The sequence below is a fragment of the Hippopotamus amphibius genome, chromosome 16, assembly GCF_030028045.1.
Source record: "Hippopotamus amphibius kiboko isolate mHipAmp2 chromosome 16, mHipAmp2.hap2, whole genome shotgun sequence".
Lineage (NCBI taxonomy): Eukaryota > Metazoa > Chordata > Mammalia > Artiodactyla > Hippopotamidae > Hippopotamus > Hippopotamus amphibius.
In genome coordinates this window covers 56636812-56661251 of record NC_080201.1, presented here as the reverse complement: position 1 = coordinate 56661251, position 24440 = coordinate 56636812, and the positions used below count along the sequence as shown (strand labels likewise).

General features: G+C 42.6%; 1 protein-coding gene across 2 annotated transcripts in view; it reads right to left on the bottom strand.

Annotated features, from left to right (window-relative positions):
• The window catches only part of SAE1 (SUMO1 activating enzyme subunit 1), a 63224-nt gene that overhangs the window by 24954 nt on the left and 13830 nt on the right, over positions 1-24440 (bottom strand). For both annotated transcript variants that reach the window (XM_057712141.1, XM_057712140.1), the window contains exons 3-6: positions 22099-22272; positions 19775-19917; positions 18257-18356; positions 7557-7662 (exon numbers count right to left, since the gene is read on the bottom strand). In XM_057712141.1, the coding sequence (XP_057568124.1) occupies positions 7557-7662; positions 18257-18356; positions 19775-19917; positions 22099-22272 (523 nt within the window). The remainder of the gene's footprint in view (positions 1-7556; positions 7663-18256; positions 18357-19774; positions 19918-22098; positions 22273-24440) is intronic.

Genomic DNA, 24440 nt, shown 5'->3' with positions numbered 1-24440 from the left:
CTGCCTAACACTACTGCCTGGAAGAGGAAATTCCTTTTGCAGAGCCAGGGCCCTAAGTGGAGGCCACCCCAGGCAGGCTCAGCAGCGGGGTGCTACCTACTATACTCTCTCCTACCTGAGGCATCAAGGCTTTCTGTTCTCAGTCACGAGGTGTGCTATTTCTCCCCCTGGAAAATATGGGGGAACCTCTACGGCTCCTTTCCAGAAGAGCTGTACATGTGAAGAGATGATGAGGATGTGCTGTTAGACGTGCCCTTCCTATGGGCCCAGCACTGATAGAGACCTTTGCAGGTATTACTTATCAGCCATCAATAGGGGAATTTTTCCAGGTGCTGAGAATTGGGGTTTGGGGAGGTTGTTTTTGTTTTTCGTAATTTTAATTTTTATTTTGAAATAATTTTAGACTTAACAGAAAACCTGTACACAGCATCCCTGGATAATTTCACCTAGTTCCCCAAATGCTAACATTCTACCACATTTGTCTTTATTTCTTTATATCTATAAATACATTTTTTTCTAAATGATTTGAAATTTGCCCCTGAATACTTCATTATGTATTTCCCCGAAACAAGAATATTCTCACAAAACCACAAAAGAATGATCAAAACTGTGAAATTAACATTGATAGAGTATTACCATCTAATCTACAGACCTTTTTCAAATTTAACCAACTGTCCCACTGATGTCTTCGAGAGCAAAAGAAAAAAAAAATCTCCTGCTCTCAGATCCAATCTGGGAGGTCTGTGTTTCATTTAGCTACCATGTCTCTTCATTCTCCTTGAATCTGGAATAGAGTTCCTGGGTCCTTCACGACACTTTTGAAGAGTACAAGGCCATTTATTTTCTAGAATCTTCTTCAACCCAAGTGTCTGATGTTTCCTCATAATCAGGCTGAGATTACCCACTTTGGGCAGGGAACCAGAGCGGTGGCATGTCCTGCTCAGTACGTCCCATGAGGATGCATGAGACCTACTGTCCTACTCCTGGAATGTTACTTTGATCTCTTGGTTGAGGGACAATCTGCCAGGGTTCTCTAGTCTCTCTTTGTAATTGATTAAAAAGTATCTTGAGAAGACATCTACCCCATTTCACAGCAAACTTTCCCACTAGTTTTAGCATCCATCAACGATCCTTAAAATAATTTTAAAGACTATGATGATGGCCAAATAACAGATTTTTTAAAATCTTCATCATTCCTGCTTTACTTATTGTTATTCTTTTGTTAAAAAAAAATAAATAAAACTTTCCCCTCTCCCTCATTTACTTATTCAATTATCAGTATAGACTCATGGGTTCTTGGGTTCTACTTATAATCTATTACTATCATTATTTATCTGATCCTCAAACTGTCCCAGCTTTGACCAGTAGAAGCCCCTTCAAGTTGACTCCTGTGACCTTCTGACAAGACCCATCATTCTTTGAGTACCTACTTACTTTCTGGCAAAGCAGGATGTTCTAAGCTCACCAGTAAATTTCCTACCCCAGCCCCAGAATCAGCCATTTCTCCAAGGAGTCCTGATTCCTTGGATATTAACAATCATGATCTGGGCATGAAGTATGTTCACTGCTACCGGAGTGCCTTTGCTTCTAAACCCTCTCAACAGCCAGAGTTAGGAAATACATATGTATAAATGTAAATCCACGGACATACACACATCTATTTCTGTAGCTACATATAAAAAACCATGAGTTCATCCAGATGACTCCAATTCCAATCCAACCCCACAGGGCTCCTCCTAGCCTTTTCCACCTTCCATATTTGCAGGAACTAACTCACTCCTTTTTTCTAGCAATAAAAAAATCTGAGTCTCATTATCCATAATATATTTGCCTATTTGCGCAATTCTAGAATAGTAAATAGTTTCAGATTTGCTAACCCACACCACTGTAAAAAAACAAACCAACTAACTAGAGTTCAATATTTGTTTACAGTTCCTTTTTTAATCTGAGGGTATTACAGTCCAAAATCAGTATTCAAGAGCTATGTGGGTTATCTCCTTCCTATCCGTGCCTCAGTCATGGCCTCATCTGAAATACAGTACTTAACACATTAAAACAAACAAACAAACAAAAACCACACATGAGTAAATCAAGGCTTTGACAAAGGACATGGGTTCCCCTTCTCCAATGGTAGTGGTTTCCCTCTGGCTGATTCTTCAGAAACCTGGGAGGTTTACAAAAATGCAGATGCCAGCCACTCCTAGTTATTTTGATTCAGTAAATCTGAGCTAGAACCAGGGAATCTGTATTTTTCAAATGTTCTATGAGTAAGCCTGATGTCCTCTTCCTTGGGAAACCACTGGCTGTAAGAATAAAAACCTAAAAAGGAAAGGCCCTGATCTCTCTGGTCGGTGCCCACCAAGCTCCAGCCTTGCTGTGCCATGGTCTCTGCACCGCTGGCCGCCTGCAAGCACTGCTTCTCTGCAGGCAACACTCTCACCTCCCTTTGTCACCTGGCCAATACCTAGTCTTTAAAATCCAGCTCAGATGTCTCCTCCTCTCTGAAGGCTTCCCAACTCCCCAAAGATAGCAAGACCCTCAGTTCCCTGAGCTCTCATAACAGTTCGCTTTTGAATGTAGAGTAATTCACACATATTGAAAAACAGACCAGCACAACACGACAGCTTTGTCAATAGCCCTCTGTTGCAGCTCTCTTCACAAGGAGTAGGATTATCTGTGCTCGAGTTTTCCATTGGCAAGGAGATGACTTCTTCTTCCCGTGATGATCCCCAAGCACGGGATCTGGCACATAGCAGGTGCTCCAAAAATGGTCTAAGATTATTTTCAGCTTTAATTCTGTGGCTCAAAAATGGCCTAAGTACTTTTCCATGACTTGTCAGAACAGACAGAGAAAGTTAAGACTGCCAAGGAATCTTTGCTAAGTAATTCACATTTGGAGATGAAGTCCATTTCTTCCTGCTCTGGGTTAAACCTGCGTGTTATTGTTCATGCTGGTAAGTGAATGCTGTTTCCATACTAGACCCGATATTTTTAGCACTCCTGTTATGATAAACTCACAGTAACCTCAAAAAGAACAAATCAAAGTCAACTTTTTGCCACAGGAAACCAGCTCACACTTAATGTTCTGCAACATGCCATGGGAGAATAATAAAAAGATGAGACCTTCTGCTCATAGATGGTGAGGCTGACTCTCAAGATAGTGGAAAACTGCAGCAGGAAGCATTCAGTCTGGCCACTATCTTATGAAGTAAACTGGAAAAACACTCAACACCCAAACAAGGCAAACAAATGCGCATGGATGGCAGGGCAGTTGCTTCACCAGACACTGAATTGTGAATGAGGCAGAAAGAGTCGTCTACGTGCGAGGGGCAGGCCAGGACCAGGGTGACAACTGGGATCAAAAGCCTGACAGGGGCCCAGGGAAGCAGGCAGGAAAGAGGCGCCTGCAGGGATACCAGTGGGCAGGCTGCTCTCTCTCTAGGGTGAAGAAATGACCAGACAAGCAAACTAGTCACTCATGCAAAAACTATTTATAGAGCACCCATTTATTCACTGAGCACCTACTACGTGTTCTATTAGGCAATGATGAAACGTCGGGTTCTCCACAAGGTATTCTCGTGTGTGTATCACAGCCAAGCAACCTGACCTCAGGTTTCATCAGGAATTCCTAAGCCATCATCGGGTATGTCAGTTACATTCCTAGACAGGCTCTTGGGAACAAATTCCAAGGACTGAGAAAAACTGAAAACAACGTACATTTGATGAGACTGGTCACAAATATTAGGACACCCAAAGAAAGACATTTTGTAGCCAACAAGACAAATGACGTCATTCTATATATGCTCCAAGATCTTTTCTGAAGCACTTAAGACCACCAAGTGAAAAAAAAGCAAGTTGCTGAACAGTGTTTAACGGTTTGGTTACACACATAGATACATGATTACAATCAATCTTTTTTTCAAGAAGATACCAAAAGAATTCTTAACAGTCGTTTCCCCTGGAAATTAGAAGGCGGGGAAATGTGGAGAGTTCAATGAAGAAAGCTTATGTTTTACACCTTTTGAATTGTTTGAAAAAATTTTTATGTGATGCTTTTCTAATAAAAATAAATTTCAAGTGTTTCCTGGGGTAGGGAAGAAGATGACTATCTGGGTCAGAATTCAGATAATCTTCGTGTCTAATACGTATTTGAAGCAGGGTCTTCTGCAGTGTGGTGGTGACCCTGTTTCCATAGCATTGCAGAGCTCCTGATCTGGAATTTAACAAAATCACTTAGTTTAGACATGTATATTATAGAGGTCAAGAGCACAGTCCACGGGTCAAACAGACCTTGTGGCCGAAGTCCTGGCTTTGCCTGAAAAACCAAACGTATGATTTCAAGCAAGTTACAACTGTGCTCAATTTCAGTCTTTTAAAAATTTCTTCTAAAATTTTTGAGAAATTATTTCATTAACAACTATACTTCAAATGTTGTAAGGAAAGACGTCAGATGCTCAGCACAGTGCCAGGTAAGGCAGCAAGTAATGTTCAATACACAATAACCATTCTCATGTGTCACAAACATGAAAACTAGAGTACTGCCTAAAAAGTTGATCACTCATGTTGGAAATTCCCCAAGGCCATCCCACACCCCTACCTTAGAATGTTACCAATGTTTGACTTATAATAGCAAAAGCAAGGCCTCTTTTTAAATTACATCAATTTCAGGCAAGAGCTACCATCTGGCGCTCAGCTCTGAGCGTCTCCAAAGCCTGCCTTTTTGCCTGACACAAGACTGCCCACTACCCTACTCGGACTATATGTCCACTGCTATGGCTGACCATCACAACTGCCTGGGCAAAACTAAAGTTCCAACTAAAATCAGACCTTAGGACGAACTGGAGGACATTTTGTTCAAATTAATTTCTAGGGACTTCCCTGGCAATCTAGCAATTAGGACTCCGCACTTTCACTGCCGAGGGCATGAGTTCAATCCCTGGTCGAGGAACTAAGATCCTGCAGGCCTCGTGGTGCAGCCAATAATAATAATTATTATTATTATCACTTCAAGATATTTTTAAAAGAAATACACTTAAAATGAGTTCTGGAATAATCCACACCTCAATAAAGTCGTCAAAAGTACAAAAATAAAAAATACAGAAACACAACACACAAGGAAGAAGCTGTATTTCATTAGCTTCACTGACATTTACAATGAGAAGGGATTTTAAAGATAGGCAGGTTAACTTAGTCCTATCACCTTACAGGTGAGGAAACAAAAGCCTAGCAGCAAACTGACTTATCTGACCAAGGTCACAAAGACAGGTGATGGCAAGTGTATTTGGCCAAAGGCAACTTCACATGTTGGAAACTACTATGCCCTCCTAGATAAACCAAACAAAGTCAAATTACTGGAGAATCTCACAGCCAGGTATGAATGGCCACAGAGAAAATCAAAGGAAGTATTTTTCTGAATATAAGAATAAGGTGATATAACTCAGAGAGTCAGCTTAATAATTACAAGCTGAATTCTGGCAGAAGTCTAAGCTGCTTGCAGGATCCAGGGAAAGAGATCACGAGAGCCATTTCCCTCTGTCACAGGCAGAAAACTAAAACCCAACAGGACTGCTGCTATGATAATACCTATTTAGGTATATAGTAATTAAGGGTAAAATGAGTCAATTCTAAAATTCAGCTACACAGTTGCACAGTACCTGCCCCCCAAGCACATAACTAGATTAGACAGGTTTCTAAGACTTGCTCTGTGCTAAGCCTCTCGCATGTGCATCATGCAAGCCTCACAAAAGCCCCCAAGGCAAGCGCTAGTAACACCCCCATGGTCAGAGGGGAATCTGAGGGAGCCTCAGGGAATTTAAGTCTCTGGCTCAACATCACCCACCTAAAAAACAAGACAGAGCCAGGACTGAAAGGCAGGTCTGCTTTGATTCCAAAGCACCAGTTCTGAACAACTGTATACCACTGCCTGCCATCTGGGTCATGATATTAAAGCTCCTGCTTTTCCTCACGACCTGTCTACTCCCCAGCCCCTTATAACTTCTGGCGGTGATGGTCAGCAGAATGTACCTGGATGAAATAGACACTTTCTCCCACACTGTCTCCAGGGCATGAGTTTTGCCTCCCCATCCCAATGGTGGGCTCCTGAGGGCAGGGATGGCCACACGCCTGTGTCTTCATCAGTCTATACCTTTTAAAACACCTATAAACGGGGTGTACAGCAGCTATTTCACGTGAATGTGGCGCGGACCCAATGAGCTAATACCTGCAGGGCACTGAGAATGGAGCCTGGATGTTTTTATTACCTGGTACCTCACACAGTATTTAATTAATCAGACTTCAAAGACCTGGACTGCTCAGGTCCCAGCACCTTTTGCATTCTGTGCCCTCTCAGGCAAAACACAAGCCTCTCTGGATCTCTGTCTTCTCATCCCAAGAAAACAAATTGGGGATAATTCCCACCTTGTCCACCTCATAAGGAAGCTGTGATGATGAGATGGAAAAAAAATACTCTGGAAACTGCAAAAGATTATTTAGATCAGGGTCTCTCAACCTCAGCACTATCGACACTGGGGGCCAGATAACTCTTTGTCATGGGGGGGCTGTCCTGTGCCATGTGTCATAGGATATTAAGCAACATCCCTGCCCTCTCCCCATCCCACTCCCCCAGTCACAACAACCAAAAATGTCTCCAGACACTGCCAATGTTCCCTGGAGGGCAAGATCGCCCCCGGATGAGTATCCCCAAGGTATGGTAAACTCGAACACTGGATGACTCCTTTTCATAAGCAGCAGTAAGGAACACTCAGACTATACCCCAAACCTTTGCAAATTAATAGCTGTTTACTGAGGGCTTTCTATGTGGCAGCACGAGGGAAAAAAGTTGGGAAGCACATTCCGAAAAGTACAAAAATGTCATGGTGATTTTTTTTTTCCCTGTGCTTTTCTGCTATTTTCTATAACAAATATGGATTCTTTTTACACTAATTAACAAACCGATGTTATTTATACACTTACTTGCTTACTTTGAAAATGCGAGCAACCTTAATCTCTCTGTGCCTCGTTTCCTTGTCTGTGAACTAGGGATAGTAATAGTATCAACTCCTAACGGCTCTTGCTAGTAAGCACTCAATTACGATTATTATATTAAAAATAATATTAAAAAATTAAAGTGCCAGGCACAAGAGCACTGAGATGGCAACCAATACCTAGCCAATGCCCCCTGAACACCAGCAATGACGGTGAGGTGGGGAAAAGACCTGTCAGGAGAGGAAGACTGGTTTTGAGGCCCAGGAAGAATCCTGAAGAGGGAAAAGTGGTGATGAAAAGAGCTTGACTTGTGACACTGTTATCTCCGGCTCAACTTCAGATGGCAGTTCATTTCAACAAACAATTTTAAAAAAGCAAAAATTGTTAAGAAACCAGAGCTCAACGATAGGCCTCTTCTCCATTCACTCTGCTGTTCTAAGTGAGAACCACCGAGAACCAGCTAAGAGGGAACTCAGCTCACGGCAAACATCAAGAAACCTGGCCTCTGTAACCACATTTGCAGAAATCAAAGCACAAAGTGATTGCTGGGAAGCTCTGCTTCCCGGCCTCACCTTGAAGGAGAAAGTAATCTGGAGTCGTGCGCTTGAGGGCTGCCTTTGCTTTATCACTGCTCCAGTCCACTTCCAGCGCTTCTTTGATGGAGCAGAAGACCACCTTCTGTTGAAAAAAAGATAAAACTGCTTAGGGATAAAATATGTTGGCTTTAAATCACAAGGCAGTAACTCTTCACCATTTCTAGGAGAAATGTCATTATATAAGGTTTACTGTTCATTAAAAGAAGCTGAGGCCCACTTAAATCCAATAAATGTTTACTGAGCACTTACTGTGTGTTCCTCTGGGCACTAGGGACACAGCAATCAATGGCATGTACTCCCTGCACTGAAGGAAGACAGAGCAAAGCTAAAGACCTAGTTCCATTCTGGCTCTTTCTTGAACTCTGGTGGTATTTACGCCGCAGAAATACCTTCACAAGTGACCAAGAATGTGTGTCTAAAGACATTCAATAAAATGGACACTCCTTGTATTAAACAGAAACAAACAACAATACTCATAAATAACAGCAAGAAAAACAAGTAAAGGGGATGGAATGAAAGCTGCAGGCTGTGGAAATGGAAATGGCATTCGCAAAAGCCCTGTGGTAAAAGGAAATATGGTTGAAACCTATTAAGCTAAACCAAATTTTCTTAAAAAATGCCATGAGACAGTTATATTTTTAAATATAAACAACTAAATATGAATAAGAAAATGGTTTTCCTTTCCCTTTCCTAAAGAATTAAGTCCAAAAGCCATCTTCCCGGACTGAGGAAGGGCAGGGAAAGAGTGTGTGTGAGGAGGAGCTGGGTGGCCTGGCTGGAGGGGACAAAACAGGGCAGGGTAAGAAGGACATCCCCAAAGGGCAGCAACGGGAGACTGATTACATCCAAGGACTTGATGCAACAAGAAAATACACTGAGAATGTGGGGAGCCAGGTTTCTCACTGTCAGAGAAGAAGAGAATTAGAAATACAGAAAAGGAGAAAGGTAGGATGAAGCCTGTGGTGAGAGTTATTGGCATGAACTCATTTTCTATATCTATATATCTACCTGCTGTGTCCACTGAGAAGGTCTAAAAGCAATGATACTCTGGTAGCAATGAGCACATCTAACACCCAAATTTTGGTTTCTAATCACCACTAAGAGCAACATTTCTCCTTGGAGAAATGACTGATTTAAAAGCTGGGGCAGGGCTTCCCTGGTGGTGCAGTGGTTAAGAATCTGCCTGCCAATGCAGGAGACACGGGTTTGAGCCCTGGTCCGGGAAGATCCCATATGCTGTGGAGCAACTAAGCCCGTGTGCCACAACTACTAAGCCTGCACTCTAGAGCCTGTGAGCCACAACTATTGAGCCCACGTGCCGCAACTACTGAAGCCCACGCACCTAGAACCCAGCAACAAGAGAAGCCACTGCACCAAGAAGCCCACACACTGCAATGAAGAGCAACCCCCACTCTCTGCAACTAGAGAAAGCCCCCGCGTGCAGCAACAAAGACCCAATGCAGACAATAAATAAAAAATAAAATAAATAAATAAATATAAAAAAATAAAAGTTGGGTCAGCGGGAACATGAGAGGACCCTGAAACAAGGAAAAGTGTTCAAAGAATGCTGGGACATGTCAAGAGGTGAAACAGGAGCAGCTTCAAGAAGCTTCCACTGGTCAAATTTGAGGATAAAAATACTAAAGCAATTCGAGGACAAAAATAAATAATAATAGATTATAAGACTTTAAGTAAACTAAAATCTATTAGTCCACAGACCTAAAATTAACTCATAAAGTTTGATAAGGAATGGGGTATTTATGTATTTTCAAAATACCCCTCCACAAAATACCTATTAGTCACAGAGGGGGAGAAAACTGTTTTCAAAGGAGCAGTGTGGCAAAGAACCTTACCCAAATGACCAAAGTTAAGTTCTACCAGTAAAGGGGCATATGATAACCATGGACGCAATGAGAAGCATCCATGTTGGGATATTTTTGCCAAAGATGTGTAGCTAGAGTCTAATCACGAGGGAACATCAGATGAACCTAAACTAAGGGACATTTTACAAAACAACTGGCTTGCAACATTCAGGTGCCATGAAAATCTAGATGCACACATGATTCTGAACTGGATCCTTCTGCTGTTAAGGACATGATTGGAACAACTGCTAAAACCTGAACGGGGTCTGAAGATTAGATGGCCTCAATGTGCCCACGTGTATTTCCGGATTTTGATGGTTGGTTTATGATTATGGAGAATGCCTTGTTTGAGAAAACACAGAATGAAATATTTGGGAGTGATGGATGGGGCATAAGGTGGTGGCACCTTACTCTCAAATGGTTGTCAGTACTAGCTGCTTTTACCAAGTTTAAGAAGGTATATGTGTGTAACTGTATAAATAATTTCAAACTTACAGAGGTGTGCATCTTTCTTCCTTTCTTCTCTCTCTCTATACACATACACACACACACACACACACACACACCAGTTATTTTAAAAACAGAAAGAAGACAACAATGGTACAATTTAGCCATTGATTTATCAACTACTAGACAGTTTACACAGCTTGCTGATGACTAAAATGGATTTGAAATATGAAAGTTCAAACTGCTGGCGAATATAGAACAGTCGTGGTTTTTAAGGTGGCTTTCTGCCTCCCTGTAATCACTCCTTTGGGGTCTGGATCCATTGTAAAAGCTAGTATACGAGATGCTCATACTGCCCTCAAACCTATTGGTCAATGGGTCTGTTTGACCTTAAAAGATTAAGTCATGTAGTCAGTGGAGTGATATTTAGTGCCTGGTACAGACTTGCCAGACCCTTGTTAACAAGTCTTACAATGCTGATGAAACCATCAGCAGTATGGGCTGGAAATGCCATCACAATGAGAAAACAAAATTTTACCAAGTTTCAAAAACTACCAAGATCTTAATTCAGGGGACTTCCCTGGTGGCGCAATGGTTAAGAATCCGCCTGCCAATGCAGGGGACACGGGTTCGAGTCCTGGTCGGGGAAGATCCCACATGCCGTGGAGCAGCTAAGCCCGTGCGCTACAACTACTGAGCTTGTGCTCTAGAGCCCACAAGTCACAGCTACTGAGCCCACATGCCGCAACTACTGAAGCCCGTCGCCTGGAGCCTGTGCTCCACAACAAGAGAAGCCACCGCAATGAGAAGCCTGCAAACCGCAATGAAGAGTAGCCCCCGCTCGCCACAACCAGAGAAAGCCCACGTGCAGCAACAGACCCAACAAAGCAATAAATAAATAAATAAATACCTTAATTCAGAATTTTTGAGGTTTTTCTGGCTAAGAGCAATGCTAAGAACTCACTGATTTGTTAGGCCGTTACATGACAAATGAGGGGGGAAAATTGTTTTTAGAGTCTTAGTCCCAGGCAGGCCCACCTCTAACACTTTCAGGGCCTGAGGGTAAGAGTACAAATGAAAACCTATATATCTATGTCTACATATTTAGTTATAAATCACACTAATAATCTATGAAGTAAAGTATATTTTATTCTCCTGCGTTGACAAATATCTTCTTCATAACCACCTGGAAGACCAGGTTCAAATTCGGAATTCTCAGTCCTTGGGAGTTCTGTGCCAGAACGAGGTACCCTGTGAAGGCCAGCCCCCCACCCTTTTCCGCCTCTGGCTCTGACCCACAACACAAGGGGCTCTGCACTTGACTTTGCAAAAGGCTTTGCCCATCCTTCCCCACCAAAACATCCACCCCTAGGGCCTAGGCATGCAGACACTGTGGCAAGGTTCATACTCCAGAGACAGATCAGGGAAGAAGTCCACAAAAGCCCCGCAAGTAGCCTAGGGTTATCTGGGCAGGAGATTCCAGGGGTCCAGGGATCTAGAATGTGGTCTAGAAGTGCGGGGAAGGCTATGGGATGCAGGCAGATGCAACTCCTTGATCCCAGGGGATCCTTACCCTGTGAGGGGAATGGGTGGAGGAAGGCCAGAGTGGGACCTTCTAGAGCATCAGGGCCAAGGACAGAGGCCCTTCTCCCTCCCCAACTCTAAGGGCAGAATTAGTCCCAGTACTGCCACTAACTTCTGACCTTAGGCAAGCGAGTTAACCTCTCCTGGGCCTGTCTGTGGCAGAGAACTTTTAGAGACGTTTCCTGGTATCTGGGTAGGAGGCCCCCTGTGGCCTTGTTTTTAATGTGTACCAGCCCTCCAGCCACAGGTGACAAGAGCCAGGGGTGGACACATGACCCAAGCCAGACCCATTGGATTTTCTCCTGGGAATGGAGGGTATGAAAGTTGGAAACGGAGACACATTAATGTCAGAGCTGTAAAAAGAAAGGCCAAATTCCTGCTGTCTCCGAGGTTCCCCAGCTGCCCTGGTCTTTCCCCTTCTCAGTTCACAGTAAAGAGTTACTCCATGCTTCTTGTGCTACTCCAGCCTGCCTCCACTTAACGCCCCCTTTTTTGGTTCAAAGTACCCGAAGTCTACTATCATGGCTCATAATGAAAATAAAACAAAACTTAACCAAGCTGCCTAATCTGTAGTAGAACAGATGCAAAAGGTGGTGCTTGCCTTACCCACCCCCCTGGCACTGAGTTTTTAAAGGGAAAAGCCTGCTCGACGGTGCTTTCAGGGAATGAAGAGCCTTTCGGATGAAGCAGCCAGCAGTGCCTGCCAGGTTGCAGCATCCACCATCCACCTGAATGAAGGTAACTGTCACACCTCACTCACCCCTCCCGCTCCTCTATGCCCTCGGCTCATGGAACCCTCTGTCTCAAACGTCTAACCCACTCCCCTCCACTGTCCATTTTCTCCCTTGACAATTCTGGGCCCTGAAGATTTCAATCAGAGAGTCTAGTTAAGACTAATAACAAGCCCTCTTACACCATTAACTGATCCCCTCTCCTCAAATGGGTAGCAGCTTCCTAAGGCAGGGACCACAGTGAAAGGCACAGCATTGAATGGACTAGATTTTCAATAAATATCCTTGAGCTGATAGGACCCACCTGCTTTTCATTTGCCAAAAAGCCCAACAATAAATATGAGATGAGTTCTCCACACAGTCTCTCAGCTATCAAATTAAGGCGTTGTGCTGGGCCATTTAGAATAGTGGGAGACTGCAATAACCTCTATGAATAGGAAACTGGCTCAACAGGTCATGGCAAAGCAAAAAGAGGAAGACGGACACAGACAGCCATTTAAAATCATATTCTCCAATAAAAAAATAAAATAGAATCATGCTTTCCAAAGTAGACGTGAAGATTTGAGGAGTGCTTATGAAAATACCCTGAGCGAAAAAAGGAAAAGACAATACATATATATGTCCTATATTACATTAGTCATTACATATCTTGCATGTGTTAATATATATTAATTAGTACTCCAATTTATTATGTATATGCATAAAAATACTGACTTTATTGGGTAGCAGGGTTCACATTTTCTCAACTTGTTCTGTATTTTCCACATTTGGGACTTTTTAAATCAGGTTGAACATCTATAACAAGTGATATAAATCTGGATGTAAAGCTGAATGTAAGTCAGAATTGAAGCAACTTTCAAACTACAGATTTCTAGGTCTAATTTCCACACCTACTCGAGGGAGACTATAGTTTTCAAAAGCATTTTAACAACTGACAGCCACAACTGGAGACGGCTTTCACACTCAGCAGAGTGGCAAAAGAGCCTGAAGTTACCAAATGTTACTGTTACATGCTGCTGGGTTTGGAACGTAAATTGAGAAAACTACTTGAGTTATTTTTCGGGGTCTGGTAAAAGTTGAAGATGTGAACATCCTAATTCTCCTATATCCTAAAGAAATCACACACTTATCCAAGATTATTATCTACACACACACACACACACACACAAAACAATGGCAGCACAATTTGTAACAGCAAAAACTTACATACCTAAACACCCATTAATAGGAGAATAAACAAACAATAACGTTCTCATACAACAAATACTCTATGGTTAACAAAACAAAACAAACAAAAAACCCCACACCAGAAACCTGCAGTGCTTGCTGTCCACGAGGACTTTCAATGATGACAAGAACACTGGGTGTGTCCGTGCTTTGCAACATGGATGCCACCCGCCGTGTGTGTGGTTATTAAGCATGTGAAATGTGGCCAGTGAGACTGAAGAACTGAATTTTTAATTTAATTTAAATTTCATTAATTTTCATTTAAATAGCCACATGTGGCCGGTGGCTACCATGATGGACAGTGAAGCCCCAGAACTACACACAAACACAGATGGCCTCACAAACGTGCAGCTGCTCTTAAAAAGCACGAGGCAGCATACATACAGTGCAAAACCCATTTTTATGAAGTTCTAAAACGCATACCAAACAACTGTATATTGCTTGGAAATGCAAACATATGCAGTAGGAAGAAATGCATGGGAATGAGAACCACAATTGAGGACAGTGGTTACTCATGCCCACCAGCAATAACCAGGGGGCCTTTGATCACATCAGCAATGTTTTATGCTTTAAACTGGGTAGTGGGTACATGGTGGTTAAGCTCTATCCCTCTTAATTTCATCCTTAATTATACCTACAACATCACCTAATAAGCTTTATTGCACTGTTCAGATTTACAAACACCTGATAACACACCATGCCAAGAAGGGCTATATCCACCCCTTCTGGATACCTTATTAAATCCACAAATTCAGCAGCCCTGAAAGGCAGAGAAGGAACATGCAGACTAGTACAACAGTATTGGAAACATTTTGGCTTTTAAGTTGGATAGTGTTTGTTTTACGTTATGTTCCATAATTGCATTGATGTCGCATGATTTTTGTATATCGAATATCACACACACACACACACACACACACACACACACACACACGGTTGTGCTGCGATGATGCGAGGAACCCCTTTTCCTCATGCGCAGAGCTGAGAAACTTCTCTCCAGTGAGACAAGGCAGCACCAGCACCCACCCCATACTCCACACCTGCAAAACCCACTGTCAGCATTCCACCAAATTCTCTGCAATTTGCACCCCGCACCTCCCTGCCTGCTTCCCTCCCCCAAACCAAGTGATTCTCTGACAATTAGAGTTTTGAACCTCTCTGGACTGCAGGTTCTGGTCTAGGCAACCGAATGGCTTACTTCTACATATTGCTAGCCAAGAACCCTGTCTTCCTTAAAAGTCTGTTCTCTCAGCTCAGCTCAAACAACCTAAACTATGAGAACTAATGTACTACAATATTAATCCATTTATTTGATCACAAAGAAAGTTAATTGAATAAATTCTTTTTACAATGACTATAATCGCCTCCAGAGTTGGGTCATATTATGCTGCTGGAACAGTCACAGTTACACTGAGCAAACATTTCCTGAACACGAACTGCACGGCCCTGCACTAGGAACGGAGAAGTGAACAGAATTGCCCAGTCCATATGAAGCTTCAGCTCTAATGAGGGAGATCCTGACAAGTCATTTGAGGTGCAACCAGCATTACAAATCAACAGAAAAGAGGAGGAACTACACTAGTCAGTAATCAGGAATGTTGCTTTAAGGATGGGGGTGAGAGAAGGATGGGAGAGTTGTCAACAAAGTGCTCCGAAAGGGGGAAATCAAAATAATGAATCACTCCTCAACTGTGGAATTTCACAACTAATTCATGAAAAAAAGATTACCAGTGCCCAAATTAGTCACCCACTACTTCAGAAGCAGTGGTAAAATTAAATCTGTATTTCTTAGCATGTCATACACAAATCCTACTTTACATTTAATCTTTAAAGAGCTATTACGGAGAGTACCCGCCACCAGGCATCTATCTACTCCTATCTGGCAGCCCCTTAACAATAAAAAAAATATGAGCAGCAACATGAGAGCATGTTGGTTTGGTGGCCTTTTATCGTAAAAGTTTTCTGCAGTGATCCTAATTTTCACATATTTCATCCCACCATCCTCACAAAACTTCAAGTTATCCTAGAAACTCCAAAGGGCTTCACCTTGGGGGTGCTAAAGCGCGCCTGCGCCCTTGGCCACTGTCTATACTCTCTCCCCATCTATTCCTTCCTTCTTACACTGCTGTGTGATCTCAGGTGGGTCCCTTAACTATTCTTGGCTTCAGTGTCAGCTGCAAACAGAGACATGAGGACTAATGTGCTTCCTTGCACCCAATACAGTGCCTTGCACACAGTAGGCATTTTGCAACTCACAGATACAGAAGGAGCTGGCTGCTTGGAGCAAGGGAAGCCAGAGTCACTCTGTCTTGACACCCATGCCTTTTCTTGATCCTATTTCCTGTGACTGGATGCTGGTCCTGGTTTTGGTGCTTGGCAGACTGTTCTCTGCATGGCAACTCTAACAACTCTTCCTCTAGGAAATCTTTCCAGACACTTCCTCATCACAAAACCATTGCAATCTCCTTTATCTACTGTATATTCGTCCCTACCTCAGGTCTGTGCCCAAGACCTGTCTCTGATTAAATCTGTCTCATGACTTCTTCTGGGCACCAAAGGAAGCAAACAATCTGCTACCGTGCACCTATCTCTGGGCTAAGCATTTTCCCACTGCTGTATTTATCATGATGGCACAGGTGCTAGAAAGGCCCAGCCAGTGTCTTCCTAGACGGTGTGAAAACCACAAGCTCTGTTTTTCCTCTTTGTTTTTTACCGTTTCTAATTTAGGAGCACAATGTGTACCTTGAAGCAAAAGTGGCTCTACAACACTGAGTTGAACCTAAGGAAAAGGGGGAGGGGGAGGGAACCCTAACCAGAAGCCTTTCACAGGAAACAGGAAGTGGCTGTTTCCCCACCCCCATCCTGCACTCTGAGCATAACCCAACTAGTTGAAAGGGCAGAATCTAAATCAAGGGATTTTGAATTGGAGGAAAACTTCGAAATCATGGAACAGTCACTGCCAAAATGGAGACAGCGTGTTGTTGCAAGGTGGCAAAGCCTCGGCCCAGACCCTGCACAGCCCAGTCCTCCGCAGCGCTCAGAGCTCTGGGTGAGGCCAAGGCCGCACAAAGACAAGGTCTGGAATCCCAGGGATTGTCATCAGGAATGCACTGAATGCCTTGCAACCTTAAGGGCTTGGGGTTGGAATCCAAGCCTGAATTGTCCCAGTGAAACAGCTGACTAACAATGTCAGCTGGGGAATATTTTGATACCTTCAAACTGGGCCCCATGTAGGAAGAGGCTGCACAAAGAGCTGCGTGACTGAAGAGCCCTAGGAATGGTACGCGAAGGCCGCCGAGTGCCTCCCAGGGCTGCCCACATTCTCCTCATAGCTAGCTAAAGTGGCTCCCAAAAGAGGTTTCCAGATCCGCCCCAGTGGGCACCATCAGAACTGACTCCCAGGAAACTTCCAGCTGTGAAGGGCAAACAAAGCTCTCTCCATTTAAATGTGAAAGACCCACCTCAATCAGAGAAGGCCCTTAAGCCATAAAACCCTTCACACCAAGGCCAAGTGTCACACTTGTAAGAGGGTGTGATTTATAAATTGACAGCACCCACAAAGCTGCTTTTGTACTCCTCCCTTAGTTAACAATTTATCTCCCCCCACCAAACTCACGGAGCTATTCAGATAAAGCTTGACTGGGCCTCAAAAAGAAAGAAAGAAAGGAAGAAAGAAAGAAAAAGACCCAAGTTTTGGCCAAAACACCAATGTTCACTCTGGATAATTATGGTCCTGTGAATAGACACTAAAATTAGGGCTTAATAATTCCTCTGTATCACACTCACAGCATCAAACTATTCCAATTTCAACATAAAAAGCGCGAAAAAGAAAATCTCCAAGGCAGCCTTGCTGAAAATTCAAAAGAGTTCCACTTTTGTGGTTTCTGCACTCTTAGAATCCCCCCTTCAGAGCAATTTTAACTCGACGCCCTGACCAGCTGTTTTTCTTTCTCAACATTTAAATCTACAAAGCAAAGAGTAAATAAGGGCTTGGCCATGTCTCTCCTCTTGGTTCAACAAAACCAATTCTGGCCACTTCACCTTGTTTTCCCCATCGCGTGAATTCCCTTCTCAAATTCCAACGCTAGCTAAGAAACCATGATCTATCTACTGACTCCCTTTCCACTCCTCTTTCTATAAAATGAACTACAGCACCAATCCCAGTAGAGACTAAGTGCCTTACATTAAAAATATATATATATCTGATTAACACTTATCAACATTGAGACCTTTCTTCTTAAAAGGTTATTTGGTAGAAAATAACAAAAACTTTAAAAAAATCAAAAAAGCAATTAAGCAATTCCAAGTATAAACTGTCATCCTGCCCACTCAGGACCTTACTAAGTTATCTATCAATCTGATAAAAAAAAAAAATTTGTAGAAGAGTAATGGCTTGTGCTCAAAAACAGTCTTTCTGATGCTACTCCATGCACCAGAGGTCCAAATCGGTGGCCCACAGAGCAGGTAAGTCCTGCGAGTGTGTTGTCTTTAGTCTCTCCAGGGTGGATGGGAACAGCATGCAAAAAGGTTGCCAGTATTAAAAAGTTTGGGACAGAGCATATAAAAAAATCTACATTTCTCATTCTCTTGCAAAATCACATCTGGCATCACTAGGTCCACATTCCCTCACAGCAACAGCCAGCTGGCACCAAGCACAGCTGCCCATCTTTAAATGGGACAAGCGCTGGCCCAGTCTGTCCAGACTCCTCCCTTCAGGACTACATGCTTGCTTCCCTTGCTGGCAATGGTTATGGCCTGTAGCCAACAAGGCCCTAGGGCTTCCGACCCTTGACACCCCCTCCAACCCCGCCCCTGGGCCACATACCTTTTTGACCATGGTCGTCTCAGATGAATCAAGTTTGGCTCTCTTGGTATCAGGTCCATCTTCTACTCCTTGACTAACTTTGGCAACTTTGGTTTTCTCCCTAGAGGGTGACAAGGGGAGGGAATCGAATTCTACCCTATGAATCATGCCATGAGAACAAAAAGAGCATCACCAGCTCTCTGAATAGGATGGTGGTTAAGAGCAAAAGCTCATAAAGATGTGGGCTCAAATCCCAGCCCAGCCACTGATTACCTGATGCCTCACTTACCTGCTATGTGGGAATACTAATCCCTGCAGGATTATTAAAAGAAGAGAAATAACAAATTGCTTACACACTGCCTAACACATAGTATACTCTCAGTAAACTTTGTAGGACTTCCTAGGTGGCGCAGTGGTAAAGAATCTGCCTGCCAATGCAAGGGACACAGGTTCCAGCCCTGCCCTGGGAAGATTCCACATGCCATGGAGCAACTAAGCCCGTGCGCCTTAAAAAAAAAAAAAGAAAAAGAAAAAAAAACAAAAAAAAAAACTTTGTAAACAGTCCACCCGAATCATGACATAAAGAGCCAAGCTCAATTCCTCCTCTCTGCCATGGGGAGCTCACCTTAAAATAATCTGGCCTTCTTCTCTCTACTGTGACTTATTTATCCATTTATAATATGCCCAAAGAACTAGATTTTCTTAAAGCCATAAAACATCTGAGTTACAAGAGATTTTGACCGTGTGTCCTTCCCCCATCTCGACTTCACAGACAAGAAACTTGCAGTCTAGAGAAAGTTCAGTGACTCACCTGAGAAGCGGAACAAAAATCAGTTCTTGACTCTTAGTAGGAGCCTTCACCTACCACACGGCGTCTCTCTTTACCTCTCATTGGCAAGGGGGGTGGTCAAAAGTTACAGCCCCCAAAGCAGCTCTACAATACTGGTATCATCTGCCATCTCTCATCTAACAGCTACAAGTTCAGAACACTGCAGGTCTCATCATGTGAGAATCACCATGGTCTGCAACCGCAATGTTCAAAATGAGAGGAGGAGGTCTGTCTGTTCTACCAGAGCAGTCCCTGGACCTTAGAGCTTTTCCAAGGTAGACTTTGGCTGAATGTGTCTCCAGAGTTGCTCATCTAACTATTCAGTACTCATTTTACCACCTCTCAACCTGAACACACGCAAGCCCAAGCTGGTGAACAAATGTTTACAATCCGAGCAGGTTTTCCTTGAATAGAAAGTGTGGCTTCACCACCTGAAGTCCAGACTGATCAGATACCCACATGGTGTGCTTCTATCACCTCAGAACTGCTTTCCTCATGCTCTAGCGGAGACCGTCAATTTCGAAGGCAGAGGCCACATCTCCCACAATTCTGAACGCACAATCTATGTATACAGTAAGCTGTTAATGAATTGGTTTCCCAAAGTTCTAAGTATTATCATAAAATACTTTCCTTAAATGGGTCATTTCCTACCAGTAAATAAGACTACATTTTGAAAGTGCTACGTTCTCTCCTCCTCTCCCCAAACTTACTCTACAAATTCATGCTCTCCAAGGTTGGCAAATGTGTATCCATGGTAGCCAAAAACATCTCCCGTAAAGAACTTGACGCTATTTTTGTGACAGATCTGGTCAACTTTAACTATGACATCCCTGGAGCAGCAAGTCAGACATACCTGCAGAAAGAAAGAAAGCGGCTGGGTGTGAGTTGTGCAGACTGAATCATCACCCTGATGTCTAAATAAACCTGAATGAACAGCCTCTCTGAGCATGTCTAAAGCCAGTCTCAAACTGGTACAACAGGTTCTTTGGATCCTATGGTTAGAAGACAAAAGAAAAGTTGCAGGTTTCAGTGAGTAGAAAATGTAAATCATGAGACCGTCATTTCACTTTCTGCAACCAAAATGAAATGTGTTTAGCTATTAAGTAAAAGGCACTCAAATGGATTTGTTTCCCCTAAACCATGAACATATATAAACCACATTTCATAGTTTTCATGGAAAGAAAAAGTAATATAACTTAGAGTAAGTTATTTCTAAATTATTAAACCTCTTAAAATCTGGATAAGCTCCAGCCAGAAAGAATACCAGTTTTTTTAATTTACCCAAAGGTTATGTTTAAATACAAGGGCATTTCCCCCCTTCTCTTGACGAATTCTTTAAGATAAAGAAGATAAACAAGTCCTGTTGAGACTATTTTTCCACAGTTTTCAATGTGAAACTTTATCTGAATTTAAGGACAAAAGAAAAGGTTACAGCCCAAGTGACCTCCCATTCAGACTTGGACAATGAGCTGGTGATTCACTCAGTGGAATTATCAATGTTGCTCTGAGGCCTCTAGATTGTGTTCCAGTAAACTGAAGTATTGGAAATGGTTAAGTTTTATGCCACGGAACACCATCTTTTGGGGAGAAGCTTTGTAATCAGGGCCAAGAAGACAACTTCTAAATTGCACATTTTCTTCTGAACATAGACAGCTGGAGAAGAAATTACACAAGGATATTTTCATTTGATAAACCTCTTTGCTGTTGTCTGGCAGCCTGAATACTGAAATAACGCTCACAGAGAAATATGTGTGTCTGCTGCCATTCAAAGGATGCAGCCATCCAAGGGAAAAATCAAATCTAAAAGATAAGACAGGTGCAGGTGAACATGCAATCAACTGACCGAACAGAGCCCTGCAGTCAAAAGTGAGTGTGAAAACCCATGAAGACCAGTCAAACATGGCTCAAACGTGAGGAAGTCACGCCTGCCCTGTGCACATGCATTATACAAGCAACAGCCCCATGCTTCAGTTCTAACAAAGCTTCTAGTTGCTAGAAGTTCAAAAGACACCTAGAGAAAACCACATGTGGTTACTACGGATAAAGAAATGAAGAGATGACTTATGTCCAAACGGAAAATGCTCCAATACCTGGATGTATAAAATAGAATGCAATTTTTTTTAAAGGGACAAAATGCATAGATGATCCATCATTCCAAGCCCACATTTGAACAGATGCACATATGAAATACAACAGTGTGAAAAACAAAATTACCAAACCCAAATTCTAACCTCTCATGTAATGGGCCTTTCATTTAAAAAACAAGTAGATCATATGTGACTACTGCACAGTTACCCAACATTTGTTAAGCTTTTCCAGGGTACAGGGAACCATGTCTGAAAGGTCACAGACACTGAAATAGAATTTAACTTATCCTTTCACCTCTGCAGAGATTTGGCAGTAAAATCAAATGAGGTTGGATATGCCTCATTTGGCTTATGACTAGAGTGGTTTTGTCTAGTTATCCATGGCAACGTGGTCAAAGTGGCTGTGTGCGAGAGAGAGACAGAGACAGACCAAGATCAGGTGTGCTCTTTTTAAATACAAAACACAAGCTGTAGTTTGATATTTCTAACAACAAAAAAAGACTCTGCTACAGAAATTAATCACCAACTTGTTAAGTTTTCGGAAGAAAACATTTGCAATAAAATGTATAGAAGCTATGTGCAAAGATTCTGGAAGAAAGACAAAACACCAATGATGAAACCTGGTCTTGGGGAAGATATGCCCGAAGAAGAAACCAAAAGGCAGCAACTCACAAGCAGCTAGAGCAGATTCAACAGACTGGATCTGCCTACCAACACACTCAACATACCAAGGAAATACACTAATAAGACATATACACTAAGGCAAGATAAGCCTTCAGTCTACTAGGGCAATATACTAAAACTAAAGAATGGAACACTTTACGAACTTACTTGGGAAAGAGCTCAGATTTGAGATTCTAATGCTGCAGTGTACCTAGTATACATACAACTAACGCTTTACTTCGCTTAATTTCTGCAGCAGACTTTACATTCTCTATGAAACTTACAGCATCAAACTGGGTGAAAAACGACTCAGGCTTCTTTTCTATATTCTCAGTGTCCACCTTCACATCCACCATAGGGTTGAGATTCTGTGCTCGCTCCAAAGAGGCTTCGGCCTTGTTTCGGCCAACAGATCCAGTACGGATCAGGAACTGGGCTCCAGGATCTTCTGGAGATACCTAGGAATAAATTTTTTTTTTTAATGCTTTAATTTGGGGGGGAAAACAAATGAACTTTACCATTTTAAAAAATAACTATTTTTTTAATTGAGATACAGTTAACATACAATAAACTGCATATATTTAAAGAGTACAATTTGGTATCCCAATCTCCCAATTCATTCCCCCCCAACCCTCCCCACTTTCCCCACTTGGTGTCCACATGTTTGTTTTCTACATCTGTGTCTCTATTTCCACCTTGCAAACCGGTTGATTTGGACCATTTTTCTATAGTCCGCATCTATGTGTTAATATACGGTATTTGTTTTTCTCTTTCTGACTAAAATATCTACTATCTCACTGTATTACTACTGTTCCTATAGGAATCTGCCCAATGCAGACTCCCTACACTCTTTCCTTCTGAGGCTTTAAAACAGACATTTAACTTTTTTTTTTAAACTGGGCATTGCTGGCTAAAGGGCACCCCCTTGTGTTTATAATGAAAATTCACTCTAAACAAAAAAAGTCTGTGCTTTCTTAAGTAAATTTTTAACTGTTAACAAAATGACATAATCATCAGTGCTAAGAATTGACCAAATCCCAACCATGTAGCCAACTCTAAGCATTCAGAGACATAAGTCATTTAAAGGATGTAGTCCCTGCCTACAAGTGGTTCAAAATTAGACCAATGCAAAAATCAGACACAATTAAGAGTGTTTGAAATGAACTCAAATTCAATTAAAACTCACAAAGGAGGAGAGATGAGCAGAGCAGAGAGGGATAATTTCACTCATAAGGCTGGATGTCAGCAGAAGAGAGCCTCACCTGACAGCCACCAGCATAGATTCCACTGTTCAGAATGCATTTCTTCACACATCAAACATCTAACTTAATCATCATCTCCATGTCTGACCTCGCCACCTCCACCAAGACTGGGTTCAACAGAAGTAATTCTCCTCTCCTGCTGACTATCCACAGCATACACCTTCTCTTACTATCTTTCCTCCAAGCAGGTGAGCTGGTCCTCCTCCCGTTCAAGGCCAGCCCTCTAACAGTATCCTTGACCCACCCCACCCCATGGATCTCCCCACACAGAGAGACTGTACATCTTAGTGGTTAAGAGCAAAGTTCTAGGATAATTCTGGGATAATTCACATCTTGATTCGAATCCTAGCTCAACCATTTATATGCGCGAGCTTGAGCGAGTATGAGGGAATCACATGTAAAATGAGGACATTAATAAAAGCGATGCACTACTGATCACTCCACCAGGGAAGTCAATACTATCTGTGCCCCACTCCTTGGCCTCTCAGCTCCCGGCTTTCCTCCTCCCTCACTAGTCTCTATATGGCCCCTCTTAGGCGAGGCTGTTCTCAGGATTCCATCTCAGGAATCATTCTTCTTTTTGCTCGATATAGCTCCATAAACCAACTCCATGCCTTTCAGTTTCTACCAAATTCTGCTGTTATTTCTCAAACTGCTCTTACTGGTACAAATTTCTTCTGATCCATCTGAGTCTTATATTAAACTGCCCACCAGACAGTTCCTCCTGGAGATCCCATGGGCCAATCACATTTGATTCCTACATCTGTTGTCTCTGTTGATGAGCCCACCAATCACCAGAACCAGAAACCTGGTCTTCCTATCCCCGACATTTCCTTGATAACAGCCACCAGGCAATGTGGCTAAGCGTGTGGGCTCTGCCAAGAGTCAGACTGCCTGGGATCTGGTGGTATCACTAACTACTGTGACCTTGGGTGGGTGAGCACTTCACTTCCTTTTCCTTCTTTTTTTTTCCTCCTCCCCGCCCCCCTGCCCCATTTTTCCTTTTTCTTTTGTGTAAAACAGGAATGATAATCCCTACATCTCATGGGACTTCCCTGGTAGTCTAGTGGGTAAGACTTGTGCACTCCCAATGCAGGGGGCCTGGGTTTGATCCCTGGTCGGGGAACCAGATCCCGCATTCATGCTGCAACTAAGAAGTCCACATGCTGCAACAACAACAAAAAGATCCCACATGCCACAATTAAGACCTGATGCAGCCCAAACAAATAAATAAATTTTTTTAAAAAGTAATAATCCCTACGTCTCAGGGTTGTTTTGAGGACTAGATGAGATACTACAACTACAGCTCTAAGAACAGTGTTCAGCACATACAGTAAGTGTTAGCTGCTGTACTTATTCCTTGC